Below are 17,594 nucleotides of genomic sequence, written 5' to 3'. Positions count from 1 at the left end.
GAAGTGGCGGATAATCTGTCACGTGACTGTCAGTGTGGGCGGAAGTAGCGCTGTGTCAGCTTTCCGGCTGCGATCACAATCCGAGAGACAGAGACCCCGATACCCAGTGCAGGTCTGACTCCTCCCCCTGCCTACCCTGTGTCCCCTGCACCCCCAAAATCGCCGGCCTCCCCTGCCCCCCCATAACCAGCCTCCCCCGCCCCCATAACCGGCCTCCCCTGTACCCCCCCATAACCAGCCTCCCCCGTCCCCCATAACCGGCCTCCTCCTGTACCCCCCCATAACCAGCCTCCCCCGCCCCCCATAACCGGCCTCCCCTGTACCCCCCGCCTCCCCATAACCGGCCTCCTCCTGTACCCCCCCATAACCAGCCTCCCCCGCCCCCCATAACCGGCCTCCTCCTGTACCCCCCATAACCGGCCTCCCCCTTTACCCCCCCATAACCGGCCTCCCCCTTTACCCCCCCATAACCGGCCTTCCTCTACCCCCAACTGCCGGTCTCCCCTGTACCCCTCCGCCCCTCCATTACCGGCCTCCCCATAACCGGCCTCCCTCTGTACCCCCCCATAACCGGCCTCCCTGTACCCCCAACTGCCGGCCTCCCCTGTACTCCCCGCCCCCCCATAACCGGCCTCCCCTGTACCCCTAGCCCCACCCATAACCGGCCTCCCCTGTACCCCCGCCCCCCCATAACCGGCCTCCCCTGTACCCCGCCCCCCATAACCGGCCTCCCCTGTACCCCCCGCCTCCCCATAACCGGCCTCCTCCTGTACCACCCATAACCGGCCTCCCCTGTACCCCCCGCCTCCCCATAACCGGCCTCCTCCTGTACCACCCATAACCGGCCTCCCCCTTTACCCCCCCATAACCGGCCTTCCTGTACCCCCAACTGCCGGTCTCCCCTGTACCCCTCCGCCCCTCCATTACCGGCCTCCCCATAACCGGCCTCCCTCTGTACCCCCCCCATAACCGGCCTCCCTGTACCCCCAACTGCCGGCCTCCCCTGTACTCCCCGCCCCCCCATAACCGGCCTCCCCTGTACTCCCCGCCCCCCCATAACCGGCCTCCCCTGTACCCCTAGCCCCACCCATAACCGGCCTCCCCTGTACCCCCGCCCCCCCATAACCGGCCTCCCCTGTACCCCGCCCCCCCATAACCGGCCTCCCCTGCACCCCGCCCCCCCATAACCGGCCTCCCCTGCACCCCGCCCCCCCATAACCGGCCTCCCCTGTACCCCCGCCCCCCCATAACCGGCCTCCCCTGTACCCCCGCCCCCCCATAACCGGCCTCCCCTGTACCCCGTCCCCCATAACCGGCCTCCCCTGTACCCCCCGCCTCCCCATAACCGGCCTCCCCCTTTACCCCCCCATAACCGGCCTTCCTGTACCCCCAACTGCCGGTCTCCCCTGTACCCCTCCGCCCCTCCATTACCGGCCTCCCCATAACCGGCCTCCCTCTGTACCCCCCCATAACCGGCCTCCCTGTACCCCCCCATAACCGGCCTCCCTGTACCCCCCCATAACCGGCCTCCCTGTACCCCCAACTGCCGGCCTCCCCTGTACTCCCCGCCCCCCCATAACCGGCCTCCCCTGTACTCCCCGCCCCCCCATAACCGGCCTCCCCTGTACCCCTAGCCCCACCCATAACCGGCCTCCCCTGTACCCCCGCCCCCCCATAACCGGCCTCCCCTGTACCCCGCCCCCCCATAACCGGCCTCCCCTGCACCCCGCCCCCCCATAACCGGCCTCCCCTGTACCCCGCCCCCCCATAACCGGCCTCCCCTGTACCCCCGCCCCCCCATAACCGGCCTCCCCTGTACCCCCGCCCCCCCATAACCGGCCTCCCCTGTATTCCCTTCCGCCCCCCCATAACCGGCCTCCCCTGTACCCCCCCGGCCTCCCAGGCCAGCTGTTACCAGGTTTGTCTCCCCAGGTTTGGCCATGGATAACACAGGGAAAGAGAAGGAGGCTCTGCAGCTCTTGGCTGAGGCTGACAAGAAGGTGAAATCCTCCCAGTCTTTCTTCTCTGGGCTGTTTGGGTGAGTGAGTGTTTACATTGCTGTTACTAGTGTGTTTATATACTGACAGTAACAATATCTGTAAAAACTGTATTAAATAATGTAAACAAAGTCTCAAATCCCTGCAAAGTAAATCCTGAAAGGAAGGAATAGGCCAGGGAAGGAATTCGGGGATATTTTGTGTGGTATAATCCATTTATTTGAGTTGTTTCTGTCTTCTCTGGCATAATTGAAAGGAGTTTAAATTCATGAATTCTAAAAATAAAGCTCCATTGTTTATCTTTTTAACCTTTATGTAAATGATCACTTGCTTTGATGCATTACCTCATCCATCACAGCACAGTTATCTACCAAAAGGGATTTTCAAATTTAAGGTAAAATTAAAGCACTGCTTACTGAGATGATTCCCATTTTAGCAATTTTGAGCTTAAATTTGAAATTCACTCGAATTGTTACTTAAGTAAATAATCTTGTTAGTTTTTAAAAGCTGAATGATTTCTAAAAATTTTACAGAAAACAATTATTTAGTTGCCAGATGACATGTAGAGACATTTCCACAGCTTAAAGGGACACAACAGTCATGAGAACAACTGCAGATTCTTTGTTCTGTTCAGTAGAATCTTTCCCTTCAGGCTTTTTGCAGTAAATACTGACTTTTCAGAGAAAATGCAGTGTTTACATTGCGGCCTAGGGATACCTCCACTGGCCACTCCTCAGATGGCTGCTAGAGGTGCTTCCTGGGTCAGTGCTGCACAGTGTGATTGCCATTCAGTGTCTCCACCCTCTGCATGGAGACATTGAACTTTCCTCATAGAGATGCATTGATTCATTGTATATCTATAATGAGATGATGAGTTATGTTTGACTTGTGCTGGCTCTGCCCCTGATCTGCCTCCTTGGCAGTCTCAGCCAATCCAAAGCTTTCCTATGGGAATAAAATTGTGATTGGCTTTATTCATCACTTCTGATAATGTCAGCCACTGAGGCAGATCAGGGGCAGAGCCAGCAGCAGCAGATTCAATAAAAAGTAAGGTATTACTATATTTAGGAGGTAGGGAAGGGGGGAGGGGGTCTAGATAGTGCTGTTAACACTATAGAGTAAGGGATACATGTTTGTGTTCCTGACCCTATAGTGTTCCTTTAAATATAATACAAAGAAGAGCAAGTGATTAAAACAGCCCACTATAATTATAAAATATGTGCGAATTGTACCTTACCATGCTGTGTACTTAATGTGAACTGATTTTGATTGGCGTGTACTGGCTGTTGTGGTCATACATGTGTGTTTATTTTCTCTCTGCACAAAAAACAAAAGATTGAAAGAAAAAAAGAAGAGGATTATAGCTCTGTCGTACTGAGGCAGGAATCCTTGTGGTGGTCAGCTTGACAGCCGGGGGTCCCTTCTCATGAAATGAGCATTTGATAAAACCGGAATAAATGGGGGTGTAGGTGTAGCAAATGGTGTAGGAGTCTGGGGTGTCTCTTAATGTTTTTAGTGTTGGTATTTTGATAATTTCTTCACTTCTGTTTTTTTGTGGGGATGCCTGTTCTCATGTACTGGAAAAGTAGTTTCCTTAGAAACGAAGTGTTCTTAACACATCAGGACCTTGTAGTGCCATTTGTACTAAAAATTTATTAATTAATTAAAAAGCAAATGTGTTTATGTACTGAGTAAATCTGTAAGTTTATTTAAAGTATAAGACTTCTATACACACTGCATTTTATGTTCTTAATGTGTAAAAATTACTTTCTGTTTGTAAGTTTCTGCTTTTAAATTTTTTTTTGTAGTTATCTTCCATTTTGGCTCTTGTGGTGTCTGATTTTTTTCAATTTTATTTTTCTCAATTTTATTTTAAAATTCTCAGGGGATCATCGAAGGTGGAAGAGGCCTGCGATCTCTACACCCGCGCTGCCAATATGTTTAAGATGGTGAAGAACTGGAATGGTAAGTGGCATATTACGTGCAGAGTCATTGCTTAATTCCCAAAAAAGAATATAAAATTTTTTATATATGTATTTATTTATTAATAATAAATAAGTTGTCAAAATTTCTAATCTCCACTAGCCATTGGTGAGTGAACGTTTTGCCAAGGCAAGTAGAAATTCACCTGCGGTGATTGTGTCATGGACATGTCACAATTGTATTTTAAAAATCTACTTTGATACGGACTAGTTCATAACAGGGTTTTTAGTTTAGAAGTTTTGCAATCACTGTGGAAATCAATGGCCTTTGTCCCTTATTCGCTGTAGTTGTGTCTCGATAAAATGGCCCTTTTTGTTAGATTTTTGATCTGTTAATACTGCCACTCCCCAGGATTCTGCCTGCTCAGTAATACCATATCCTCTTCTCCTTAGCGGCTGGCAGTGCCTTCTGTCAGGCGGCACAGCTCCATCTACAGGTCCAAAGCAAGCATGATGCGGCTACCAACTTCGTGGACGCAGGAAATGCCTTCAAGAAATCTGACCCCCAAGGTAGGTGAGATTCTGGGTGACTGGGTTATCTGATGTTGTATCGTCTATATCAGGTTCAGAATTTCCACTCTCTGCTAGCTATTGGCAATTGAATATTCATCCGTGGTGAGTGTGCCATGGACCAGCGAGGCTTGCACTGGCAAGTAACTGTTAGGCCTGGCTGGTATCGTTGGTATTGAAAGTTTTCTGCCTTAATCTGTATGTGGATATTGTGTCAGTAGGGGTAAATTGTGGGCAAATCTGCTCTTAACTTATTCTTTGTTTCTGATTCCTTCAGAGGCAATTAACTGCCTGCTCCGAGCAATTGAAATCTATACTGACATGGTGAGTACTGTGATATATTTTCACCCCCCACTCTGCACAACCCTGCCTGGGCAAACCAACTGCCCAATTCTGTCTCTAGGGTCTTTGCACACTCTCCTCCACACCGTAGGGCTTTGAATTTGCAACTCCCCGCCCCTGGTCCCTTGTAAACTTTACCAGGCACTCAAACTGTAGCTCCCAGCCCCTGGTCACACTGTACACTCTACAAGGCCCTCAATCCATATCTTTATATAGACCGTATTTCACACCCTCCATAATATGTTGCCGAACATTAGCTCCCGCATAGTCATCTCCCGAAGCCCAATGCTAGAATCAGGGCGGTCTCTCGAATCCATGCATTGCTTGCCTTGGTAGCTGAGATGTTTGTAAACTACATTTACTATGGTACTCAACCAGTTATCATTGTGCCTATCTTGCCATTTCTAGATCATTGTAAGGGGGTCTTTCTCCCAGGGAGGTCTGCCCAGTTTACCTGTTCACTCTCCTCATTGATTACAAAGTGTAATATATCAGATTTAATAAGGTGGCAGTGATTATTAGAGAATTTAGATGGGTTCTCTCAACTACACACTTACCTTTGTCCAAAGCTGACAGACACTAGAGGTTCTTCCTCTTAAAACCTTCAAACATTTCCACATAATCCTCATGCTTTGTCTGCTCCAGGGAAGGTTTACAATTGCAGCCAAACATCACATCACCATCGCTGAGATTTACGAAGCTGAGTTAGTGGATATAGAAAAGGTGAGTGAGTCTCTCTGAACTTACATCGCTATGGAGGCATCAGGGGGTCTATATTAATCCTGTAATGGAGCTCTGCTGAATTCTCATACAGTCCTGCTGTCTTCCCCCCAGGCAATCGCTCACTATGAACAAGCAGCAGATTACTACAAAGGGGAGGAATCGAACAGGTAACGCTCTCTCATTCCGTGGAATGCTTTAAAACGAACGTAAATAGTTTTGCATATTTTCTTTTGGGGTGTATGGAATTTTGGCTTGCAATAACTGCAGCTTCTGCAAGTCAGTCGGTGTAGTTTAATATAAGAAAAGTGACTGAGTCACACAACACAAAAACAAAAGTTTTAGATTTTAGAAAAACAGAATTTTAAAAAAAATTAGAATATGCGTAAAGGAGTGATTATCAGATTGGAGAAAAATTTTAATGGGTTTATTTAAAAGTTGCACTACTGAAGGCAACAGAAAATTGCATTGGGCTTGTCAGTAAAAGCAAAAAAGAGAAGAAACCACAGTGGTACACTGCAGACGTGTCTAATATAGTAAAAATAAAAAAGTTAACGTTTAGTAGTTATAAACAAAAAAAAAAAGAGTGAGGAAGATAGACAAATCTATGAGATTAGGCAGAAAGTGGCAAATCAAGTTATAAGAGCTTCCGAATCTCACCCAGAAGAGAAAATAGCACAGTCAGTAAAAAAAAGGGATCCAACATTTGTTTTAGATACATAAATGAGAAAAGGAAAGTAAAACAAGGATTAGTTAGATTAAAAACAAAAGAAAGAAGTTTCCTCAATGGATTTTTTTTACAGATGAAAATTAAGGTAATAAAAGACATTTATTTGTTACATGTGAGTTTACAGAGCATGAGGTTCTTTTTCATCTTTCTAAAGTTAAGACAAATACGTCGATGAGGCCTAATGGTATACACCCAAAGTTATTAAAGAAACTTAGTGGTGTACTAGCAAAACCATTAACGGATGTATTTAACCAATTATTGTTAAAGGGAGTAGTCCCAGAAGATTGGAAATTAGCGAAAGTTGTGCCAACTTACAAGAAAGGTAGTAGGGAGGAGTCGGGCAACTATAGGCCAGTAAGAATAAATAAAATCCAAGCACAGCATGAAATATTGCATAGAGAAGATATTTATTCACAAAACAAGATGTAAAGAAAAATCACTGCTATATTTTGTATGTATAAACTATAGGCCAGTAAGCCTTACTTCAGTAGTTATTTTTTAATATTATTATTTTATTTTTATTATTTATATTTTTTTCATCCCCCCTCCCTGCTTGTTAGCTGGTCAGGGAGGGGGGCTCTCATTCCATGGTGGTCTAGTGGTGTGTACTGTGCAGGAGAGGGGGCTGGCAGGAAGCGTTTACTTACCTTTCCTGCAGCTCCTGTCAGCTACCTTCTCTCTCCTCCGGTCCGGTTAGGTCCACTGCCGCGCGGAGCTTTGCCATGGTAACCCGTGGCAATGCTCTGACGCCGCGGTCTCGCAAGACTTACAGGGGAGCTGACCGGACCAGAGGAGAGAGAAGGGAGCTGACAGGAGCTGCAGGAAAGGTAAGTAAACGCTTCCTGCCAGCCCCCAACAATGTAAGTTGCCATAATACAGACAGTGACTCGAGTATAAGTCGAGTGGGGGTCTTTCAGCACAAAAAATGTGCTACAAAACTCGACTTATACTCGAGTATATAGGATACGTTAAATGTATAGTTCATGTATTCATTATATTTGCTTGTTCCCCAATGTTCTATATATTTGTATTTTTTATGGTCGTCACCACATTTCTAGGCTAGTCCTTGTCCAAAATGAAGAAATGTATGTTTGTTCGATTTGGAACTGTGTGGATTTGATCTGGGATCCCAGTAACAGAGCCTGTCTGCATGATCCCACTAGTCCAGGGCTGGTCAATAAGAGAGCTAGGCCTGAGAGCTGCAAGTGTCTTTATAAAGGCAGGATCTGTTCACACTGCAGGCAGAGGTGTGTTATACCTTCCTGAAAGGAGAGCTGCAGCCTGGTCGGGAGATCCTAGTGAGAGACCCCAGTCAATCTTCGGCTTCTGGGACTGAAACGTTCCAGGGTACCCGTAAGCAGACTTGGCAGGGGTAGTATGGGAGGTCCGTCACAGTCTGACTGACAGCCAGGAGGTACAATAAAGTTAAATTATAAAAGTCCCCCGCTCCTACATAGTGTGTTAAATACAATGCTTCCTATGGTTAAAGGGAAACTCCAGTGCCAGGAAAACCATCCGTTTTCCTGGCACTGGAGGGTCCCTCTCCCTCCCACCCCCCAATCCCCAGTTGCTGAAGGGGTGAAAACCCTTTCAGTGACTTACCAGAGGCAGCGACAGGTCCCACGTCGCTGCTTCCTCCTCCCCCGCCGCTCCTCCTTCTGCTTACGTCGGCCGGTGGGCGAGACTGATCTCGCCCGCCGGCCGAGGAGACCTAATGCGCATGCGCGGCAATGCCACGCATGCGCATTAGCGCACCCCATAGGAAAGCATTGAAAATGAATTTCAATGCTTCCCTATGGGGAATAGAGCGACGCTGGAGGTCCTCACACAGCGTGAGGACGTCCAGCGACGCTCTAGCACAGAAAACCTGTGCTATAGAGCAGGAAGTGTCCTCTAGTGGCTGTCTAATAGACAGCCACTAGGGGAGGACTTAACCCTGCAAGGTAATTATTGCAGTTTAAAAAAAACTGCAATAATTACACTTGCAGGGTTAAGGGTAGTGGGAGTTGGCACCCAGACCACTCCAATGAGCAGAAGTGGTCTGGGTGCCTGGAGTGTCCCTTTAATCGTTTTCTGTTATTGTTCTTCTTTAACTATAAAAAAAACTAAACTCTGGTCGATCACCACAACATGAAGAAAAGCCTTAACAAAATAACTCGCAACTTTTTCTTTCTGTAATACATAGTCAACTCGTACTATAATATGGCTTTTGCACAAGCCTAACAATTTTACTTTACCATGCGATCTGCCATTGCAAAAATAAAGAATTTTATTTTTTGTTTTAAATTATAAAAGTCCTAACTTTTTCTAAAAAGAAGCAAAGCTGCACACAAAGCACTGCAACAAGCTGAAGTGCTTTGGCTGTTTGGAGAGGATCTGGAATCATTCTATCCTATATGGCTAGTAGGTGAAGTCTGTGTGCGTATATATAGAAGGTTAAGAGCTTTAAGATACTGCTAATCAGTCTCCACATTCACTGAGTTTCTTTCTCCGGTAGTTCTGCCAATAAATGTTTGCTGAAAGTGGCTACATACACGGCTCAGCTGGAGCAGTATCAGAAAGCCGTGGAAATCTACGAACAGGTGGGTCTGTCTGCTTGGATTCCATTCACCCCCATTTGGGGAACTTTAGAGCTATGCCGGCTTTTAATCTTCCCTGACTCTCCCATGTCTCGCCTCCTTTCAGGTGGGAACCAACGCCATGGATAGCCCGTTGCTGAAATACAGTGCCAAGGATTACTTCTTCAAAGCCGCGCTCTGCCATTTCTGCATTGATATGCTGAATGCCAAGGTAAGGAGCTGGCGATGGCGAGGGCCTCTTTCTTCATATTCCTTGTGGATATCCTGGTTACAGAATGTTCTATCTTTACAGCTGGCGGTCCAGAAATATGAGGAGATGTTCCCAGCTTTCTCTGACTCCAGAGAGTGCAAACTGCTCAAGGTAAAGAGATCCCGGTGTTCTCCAACACACAAAACAGTCACTTCTCATTTTATAGAACAGGAAGTTCCTTACATTTCAGTTTGAGGCTTACTCAATAAAGCCTATTTGGTTTTAAATTCAACAAGTTAGATAATTCTCAAAATGGCCCAAGTATTCCAAATTTTAGTGTAAATTTTGCAAGTAGATGTTCTGCAGAGAACCAGTTAGGCTAGATTTTGGATTGCATCAATATATAATAAAATTGACTGTCTTTACATTTGGTGTCCAACATGACGCCGAATGCTCTTAATGGTTCAGTGAGAATCATTGGGTTGGGGAGCATGGCAGTTGTCCAAAGCTTTTCATCCGACCAAAGTCGTCATTACTGGAAGGGGGGTGGCTGCACAGAGGAGACTACACCAGCGCTGGGTTACAGAGATGTTTCATTGCTTTTTAAAAAATTTTTTTATTAATCTGGGGACCGTTTGGTTGCATCCAAATACTAAAAGAAGCACTTAATGTTAAAAATCAATCTATCATTATAGGACTATCTCTGTGGTCAGTGCAGTGATACAAGGAGAGATTGTCTGGGACTGATATTCATACAGGTGATACTCGAAAAATTAGAATATTGTGCAAAAGTTCATTTATTTCAGTAATGCAACGTAAAATGGGAAACTAATATATGAGATAGATGCATTACATGCAAAGCAAGATAGTTCAAGCCGTGATTTGTCATAAGTGTGATGATTATGGCTTACAGCTCATAAATAGCCGAAATCCACAATCTCAGTAAATTAGAATATTACATGCAATCAATAAAATAAGGAGTGTACATAGAACAATATCAGACCCCTGAAAAGTATAAGCATGCATATGGACTCAGTACTTGGTTTGGGCCCCTTTTGCAGCAATTACTGCTTCAATAGCAGCCTTCAGCTCTTCTGCATTGTTCGGTCTCATGTCTCTCCTCTTTCTCTTGGCAATGCCCCATAGATTCTCTACGGGGTTCAGGCCAGGCAAGTTTGCTGGCCAATCAAGCACAGTAATCCCACGGTCATTGAACCAGGCTTTGGTGCTTTTGGCAGTGTGGACAGGTGCCAAGTCCTGCTGGAAAATGAAGTCAGCATCCCCATAAAGCTCGTCTGTGGAAGGAAGCATGAAGTGCTCCAAAATCTCCTTGTAGATGACTGAGTTGACCCTGGACTTAATGAAGCACAGTGGACCAACACCAGCAGATGACATGGCTCCCCAAATCAACACAGACTGTGGAAACTTCACACTGGTCTTCAAGCATCTTTCAGTGTGTGCCTCTCCATTCTTCCTCCAGACTCTAGGTCCTTGGTTTCCAAATGAGATGCAAAAGTTGCTCTCATTAGAAAAGAGGACTTTGGACCACTGAGCAACAGACCAGGTCGGTTTTTCTTTAGCCCAGGTAAGACGCTTCTGACGTTGTTTGTTGTTCAGGAGCGGCTTGACAAGATGAATACGACATCTGAAGCCCATGTCCAGGATCCGTCTGTGTGTGGTTGCTCTTGATGCACTGACTCCAGCCTCAGTCCACTCCTTGTGAAAGTCCCCAACACTTTTGAACATTTTTCCTGACAATCCTCTCCAGGCTGCGGTCATCTCTACTGCTTGTGCACCTTTTTCTTCCACACTTTTCCCTTCCACATAACTTTCTATTAATGTGCTTTGATACAGCACTTTGGGAACATTCCTTCGCAATTACCTTTTGAGGCTTTCCCTCCTTATGGAGGGTGTCAATGATGGTTTTCTGCACAACTGTCAGGTCAGCAGTCTTCCCCATGATTGTGATTATTACTGAACCAGACTGAGAGACCATTTAAAGGCTCAGAAACCCTTTGCAGGTGTTATGGCTTACTTAGCTGATTAGAGTGGGACACTATGAGCCTCGAATTTTGCACCTTTTCACAATATTCTAATTTACTGAGATTGTGGATTTGGGGTTTTCATGAGCTGTAAGCCATAATCATCGCACTTATGACAAATCACGGCTTGAACTATCTTGCTTTGCATGTAATGCGTCTATCTCATATATTAGTTTCCCCTTTTACGTTGCATTACTGAAATAAATGAACTTTTGCACAATATTCAAATTTTTCGAGTATCGCCTGTATATTGAAGCAGAATGTGTGGATAGTTAAGACAGTTCCTGCCCTGAACTGATGGTGGCCCCAGTGAGCGTATCTCTCAGGTGACTTGTGTTTAATGTGTTTTGTTTTTTCCATTTGGCAGAAACTGCTCGACGCACATGAGGAACAGAACATGGATAATTACACAGATGCGGTAGGTTGATTTTTCTAAAAGAAAAGGCTTCGATTTTGGCCCCAGGGAGTGGAACTAATATATAAAACCTGTGTACCTGTAATTCGTAGCTTCCTTTGTGCGCAGAGATCGGTAGTGAGTGATTTCAGGAGATGGTAACACAGAGGTAAAGAGCTGGTGTTACATTCTGGTTAGGTGGGGACAGTACAAAGAATAAATTTTTACAGCAAATGTTTATTTTCAAACTGTGGATTCTGTTCTCGTCATGACAGACCAGATCTGTTGTTTTCCTGTTTCCTGTCAGCACTTTATCATACAGATAGCACTAGAATGTAACAGTTGTATTATCAGCTCACTCAGTCTGTCGTTCTCTTACAGCAATTGTCACTATGTCACTGTGTAATAATGGGTTAATAGTGTTATGACTGATCGGTGTCCTGGCACGCACTAATCAATGCAGTTCTCCCACGCTGTATATGCAACTATGCTGTGCCTGCTGTCTATATACGCAGCTGTCCTGCGCTGTGCCTGCTTTCTGTGTATACGCAGCTGTCCTGCGCTGTGCCTGCTTTCTGTGTATACGCAGCTCTCCTGCACTGTGCCTGCTGTCTGTGTATACGCAGCTGTCCTGCACTGTGCCTGCTGTCTGTGTATACGCAGCTGTCCTGCACTGTGCCTGCTGTCTGTGTATACGCAGCTCTCCTGTGCTGTGCCTGCTGTCTGTGTATACGCAGCTGTCCTGTCCTGCACTGTGCCTGCTGTCTGTGTATACGCAGCTGTCCTGCACTGTGCCTGCTGTCTGTGTATACGCAGCTGTCCTGCACTGTGCCTGCTGTCTGTGTATACGCAGCTCTCCTGCGCTGTGCCTGCTGTCTGTGTATACGCAGCTGTCCTGCGCTGTGCCTGCTGTCTGTGTATACGCAGCTGTCCTGTCCTGCACTGTGCCTGCTGTCTGTGTATACGCAGCTCTCCTGCGCTGTGCCTGCTGTCTGTGTATACGCAGCTCTCCTGCGCTGTGCCTGCTTTCTGTGTATACGCAGCTGTCCTGCGCTGTGCCTGCTTTCTGTGTATACGCAGCTGTCCTGCGCTGTGCCTGCTTTCTGTGTATACGCAGCTGTCCTGCGCTGTGCCTGCTTTCTGTGTATACGCAGCTCTCCTGCACTGTGCCTGCTGTCTGTGTTATACGCAGCTGTCCTGCGCTGTGCCTGCTGTCTGTGTATACGCAGCTGTCCTGCGCTGTGCCTGCTGTCTGTGTATACGCAGCTCTCCTGCGCTGTGCCTGCTGTCTGTGTATACGCAGCTGTCCTGTCCTGCACTGTGCCTGCTGTCTGTGTATACGCAGCTGTCCTGCACTGCACTGTGCCTGCTGTCTGTGTATACGCAGCTGTCCTGCACTGTGCCTGCTGTCTGTGTATACGCAGCTCTCCTGCGCTGTGCATGCTGTCTGTGTATACGCAGCTGTCCTGTCCTGCGCTGTGCCTGCTGTCTGTGTATATGCAGCTGTCCTGTCCTGAGCTGTACCAAGACTGCTGTCTGTGTTCTGAATCAGGCTTTGTGCAGGGATTGGTTGAGTCATTGATTTCAAATTTGCACGGCTGCTTCTCTTTCCAGGGGACGACAGAGAGGGGGTGGGGGTGTGTGTGTAGAAGTAGGACTGCAAATCCTTGTGACATGTATGAGTCCAGGTCTTTCCTATAGCTGTGGGAATGTTACAGATGCTTCCATTTTCTTTGAACCGGCCTTATGCTTGGATGGCCCCACTGTAATGCGTTAATCTTTATCCCTGTGTGTTCTACAGGTTAAGGAGTTTGATTCTATCTCACGCTTGGACCAGTGGTTGACCACCATGCTACTTCGTATCAAAAAGACAATCCAAGGCGAAGAAGAAGACTTGCGCTAAAGCCTTGGACCCTGCGAACTCCCCACCTCCCCAGAATATCGAGCCCATGTTAGAAATAGTGGATGGGGAGTGAAAGCTAAAACTCGTATTTATTTTATCTCAGCCCAATTCTAGGACATAATACCTCCCCTATCTCTGTGCGTATGTGGTGCTTGATAATGTCCCGTATATTTCAATCCAATGAAGTATCACAAGGCAAGTTGCTGTGACTTCATGGGGATTTTAGATTAACCCCTAAAATGCCAGAGAAAATTGTAATCTATTCCAAAGTCGAACGTTACAGTTAACTCTGGCACTGTTAGGGTTAAACACATTATTTGGCGTCTACTCCTGCATTATCGCATGTGCTTAACCTGCGATTACCTGGGGTTTGGCGTGGTGTAATCCTGTCTGGTGCAGGAGCTGAGCCCCGTGTATAAGCCGTTCCATGGATTCAGGGAGAGTGGGCAGGATGGGGGAGGGGGAGTGGGATGTGTTGACCCCTATAATAGCGTTAAATTGTACTAATTATGCTAATTAATTTCCTTTTTGAAACCTTTTAATTGCCAGAGGGAAAGTTCACACATCCCTCTGACATTCAAAGGGTTATAAATTGACTTAACCAGAGCATGACCAAATGGAACTACATTGCGGATACACTGTGATCTATCAATTCATGACACTAGAAAGCAACGTGTTTCAGTTAAACCCCAGAACAATTAGTAGGGATCTCATGTTTTACTATAGAACGATAAATTCATTGCTATTTATTTATCTTGGGATCATAGACACAGTGGCTTTTAATGTATCAAGCTGCGCACTGGCTGTGTCCACTGTGGCGGTTTTAGCCAGTGCACCGATGCTTTGCTTGTATCCCCCTCTATACCGCAGACCACCAGGGACAAACCCAGGAGTGGCTTCCTCTTCCACAGTTTAGGGCGCAGGTATTGTGGGAAGCCTCCGTTTTTTCCGTGTTCGGCCATTAGCTCCCGTACTGCTACCTGTGCAGTGATAATGTTGCTTTGTCTTGTGTGGGCCGTATTTATAAGTTATCCCAGCTGTTATTTGTTATAAAGTCCCCTGTCTTGTACGCCATTTCCTAAATGCGGCCTCGTTAAATAAAGTGAATGGGATTTAAACACAGTGTGCGTCTGATTTATTGCTGATTGCTACACGTGTGATCAGATATTTGTGTGGACTGTCACTTTATGGAGTCAGGAATGCATTCTTCTGAACAGTATTCCCTAATAATCTCCATTCCAAAGAGATTTCAGCATTTTATATTCACCTTAAACCTGGTCAATGCTGGGCCGGAGAGCGTTAGTATGGGGAGGTGAGTCAGTGGTGGAATTTGTAAATGCACAGCTCTGGGATACACACAGCACATTACTGTGATTCTATTAGGTGGAATATGATAGAAACATTTAAATACATAGAGGGAATCAACACAGTAAAGGAGGAGACTATATTTAAAAGAAGAAAAACTACCACAACAAGAGGACATGGTCTTAACCCCTTAAGGACCAAACTTCTGGAATAAAAGGGAATCATGACGTGTCAGACACGTCATGTGTCCTTAAGGGGTTAAATTAGAGGGACAAAGGTTTAAAAATAATATCAGGAAGTATTACTTTACTGAGAGGGTAGTAGATGCATGGAATAGCCTTCCAGCTGAAGTGGTAGAGGTTAACACAGTAAAGGAGTTTAAGCATGCGTGGGATAGGCATAAGGCTATCCTAACTATAAGATAAGCCCAGGGACTAATGAAAGTATGGAATAGTGTCAGCTGACAGGGAAGGAGAGGCCATGTTTATTGATGGTATAGTGACAGGGAAGGAGCGGCCATGTTTATTGATGGTATAGTGACAGCTGACAGAGAAGGAGCGGCCATGTTTATTGATGGTATAGTGACAGGGAAGGAGCGGCCATGTTTATTGATGGTATAGTGACAGGGAAGGAGCGGCCATGTTTATTGATGGTATAGTGACAGGGAAGGAGCGGCCATGTTTATTGATGGTATAGTGACAGGGAAGGAGTGGCCATGTTTATTGATGGTATAGTGACAGGGAAGGAGCGGCCATGTTTATTGATGGTATAGTGACAGAGAAGGAGCGGCCATGTTTATTGATGGTATAGTGACAGGGAAGGAGAGGCCATGTTTATTGATGGTATAGTGACAGGGAAGGAGCGGCCATGTTTATTGATGGTATAGTGACAGCTGACAGAGAAGGAGCGGCCATGTTTATTGATGGTATAGTGACAGGGAAGGAGCGGCCATGTTTATTGATGGTAGTGTGACAGAGAAGGAGCGGCCATGTTTATTGATGGTATAGTGACAGGGAAGGAGCGGCCATGTTTATTGATGGTATAGTGACAGGGAAGGAGCGGCCATGTTTATTGATGGTATAGTGACAGGGAAGGAGTGGCCATGTTTATTGATGGTATAGTGACAGGGAAGGAGCGGCCATGTTTATTGATGGTATAGTGACAGCTGATAGGGAAGGAGCGGCCATGTTTATTGATGGTATAGTGACAGGGAAGGAGCGGCCATGTTTATTGATGGTATAGTGACAGGGAAGGAGCGGCCATGTTTATTGATGGTATAGTGACAGGGAAGGAGTGGCCATGTTTATTGATGGTATAGTGACAGGGAAGGAGCGGCCATGTTTATTGATGGTATAGTGACAGCTGATAGGGAAGGAGCGGCCATGTTTATTGATGGTATAGTGACAGAGAAGGAGCGGCCATGTTTATTGATGGTATAGTGACAGCTGACAGGGAAGGAGAGGCCATGTTTATTGATGGTATAGTGACAGGGAAGGAGAGGCCATGTTTATTGATGGTAGTGTGACAGAGAAGGAGCGGCCATGTTTATTGATGGTATAGTGACAGGGAAGGAGCGGCCATGTTTATTAATGGTATAGTGACAGGGAAGGAGCGGCCATGTTTATTGATGGTATAGTGACAGGGAAGGAGAGGCCATGTTTATTGATGGTATAGTGACAGGGAAGGAGCGGCCATGTTTATTGATGGTATAGTGACAGGGAGGAAGAGGCCATGTTTATTGATGGTATAGTGACAGCTGACAGGGAAGGAGCGGCCATGTTTATTGATGGTATAGTGACAGCTGATAGGGAAGGAGAGGCCATGTTTATTGATGGTATAGTGACAGGGAAGGAGAGGCCATGTTTATTGATGGTATTGTGACAGGGAAGGAGCGGCCATGTTTATTGATGGTATAGTGACAGGGAAGGAGCGGCCATGTTTATTGATGGTATAGTGACAGCTGACAGGGAAGGAGCGGCCATGTTTATTGATGGTATAGTGACAGCTGACAGGGAAGGAGCGGCCATGTTTATTGATGGTATAGTGACAGCTGACAGGGAAGGAGCGGCCATGTTTATTGATGGTATAGTGACAGCTGACAGGGAAGGAGCGGCCATGTTTATTGATGGTATAGTGACAGGGAAGGAGCGGCCATGTTTATTGATGGTATTGTGACAGGGAAGGAGCGGCCATGATTATTGATGGTATTGTGACAGGGAAGGAGCGGCCATGTTTATTGATGGTATAATGACAGGGAAGGAGCGGCCATGTTTATTGATGGTATAGTGACAGGGAAGGAGCGGCCATGTTTATTGATGGTATTGTGACAGGGAAGGAGCGGCCATGTTTATTGATGGTATTGTGACAGGGAAGGAGTGGCCATGTTTATTGATGGTATTGTGACAGGGAAGGAGCGGCCATGTTTATTGATGGTATACTGACTGCTGACAGGGAAGGAGCGGCCATGTTTATTGATGGTATAGTGACAGGGAAGGAGCGGCCATGTTTATTGATGGTATAGTGACAGGGAAGGAGTGGCCATGTTTATTGATGGTATAGTGACAGGGAAGGAGTGGCCATGTTTATTGATGGTATAGTGACAGGGAAGGAGAGGCCATGTTTATTGATGGTATAGTGACAGGGAAGGAGAGGCCATGTTTATTGATGGTATAGTGACAGGGAAGGAGAGGCCATGTTTATTGATGGTATACTGACAGCTGACAGGGAAGGAGCGGCCATGTTTATTGATGGTATAGTGACAGGGAAGGAGCGGCCATGTTTATTGATGGTATAGTGACAGGGAAGGAGTGGCCATGTTTATTGATGGTATAGTGACAGGGAAGGAGAGGCCATGTTTATTGATGGTGTACTGACAGCTGACAGGGAAGGAGTGGCCATGT

General features: G+C 46.4%; 1 protein-coding gene across 1 annotated transcript; it reads left to right on the top strand.

The window, feature by feature from the left end:
• Positions 1-6: 6 nt before the first annotated feature.
• On the top strand, positions 7-14,507 carry NAPA (NSF attachment protein alpha). The gene is made up of 13 exons (XM_063431280.1): positions 7-112; positions 1,933-2,038; positions 3,883-3,962; positions 4,373-4,489; positions 4,767-4,813; positions 5,477-5,554; positions 5,666-5,721; positions 8,779-8,863; positions 8,967-9,071; positions 9,153-9,221; positions 11,460-11,510; positions 13,288-14,173; positions 14,217-14,507. The coding sequence occupies exons 2-12, from the start codon at positions 1,941-1,943 to the stop codon at positions 13,387-13,389; spliced, it is 888 nt and encodes a 295-aa protein (XP_063287350.1). The 5' UTR covers positions 7-112; positions 1,933-1,940; the 3' UTR covers positions 13,390-14,173; positions 14,217-14,507.
• Positions 14,508-17,594: the final 3,087 nt, after the last annotated feature.

This window comes from Pelobates fuscus, chromosome 9, assembly GCF_036172605.1.
Source record: "Pelobates fuscus isolate aPelFus1 chromosome 9, aPelFus1.pri, whole genome shotgun sequence".
NCBI lineage: Eukaryota > Metazoa > Chordata > Amphibia > Anura > Pelobatidae > Pelobates > Pelobates fuscus.
This window is presented reverse-complemented; position numbering and strand designations above follow the sequence as displayed.

Bases quoted from the DNA above. Each gene is read 5' to 3' on its own strand.
- NAPA (XM_063431280.1), top strand. From the start codon at position 1,941: ATGGATAACACAGGGAAAGAGAAGGAGGCTCTGCAGCTCTTGGCTGAG. The intron at 2,039-3,882 runs GTGAGTGAGTGT...TAAAATTCTCAG, and splicing joins TTCTTCTCTGGGCTGTTTGG to GGGATCATCGAAGGTGGAAG. The intron at 5,722-8,778 runs GTAACGCTCTCT...TTTCTCCGGTAG, and splicing joins AAAGGGGAGGAATCGAACAG to TTCTGCCAATAAATGTTTGC.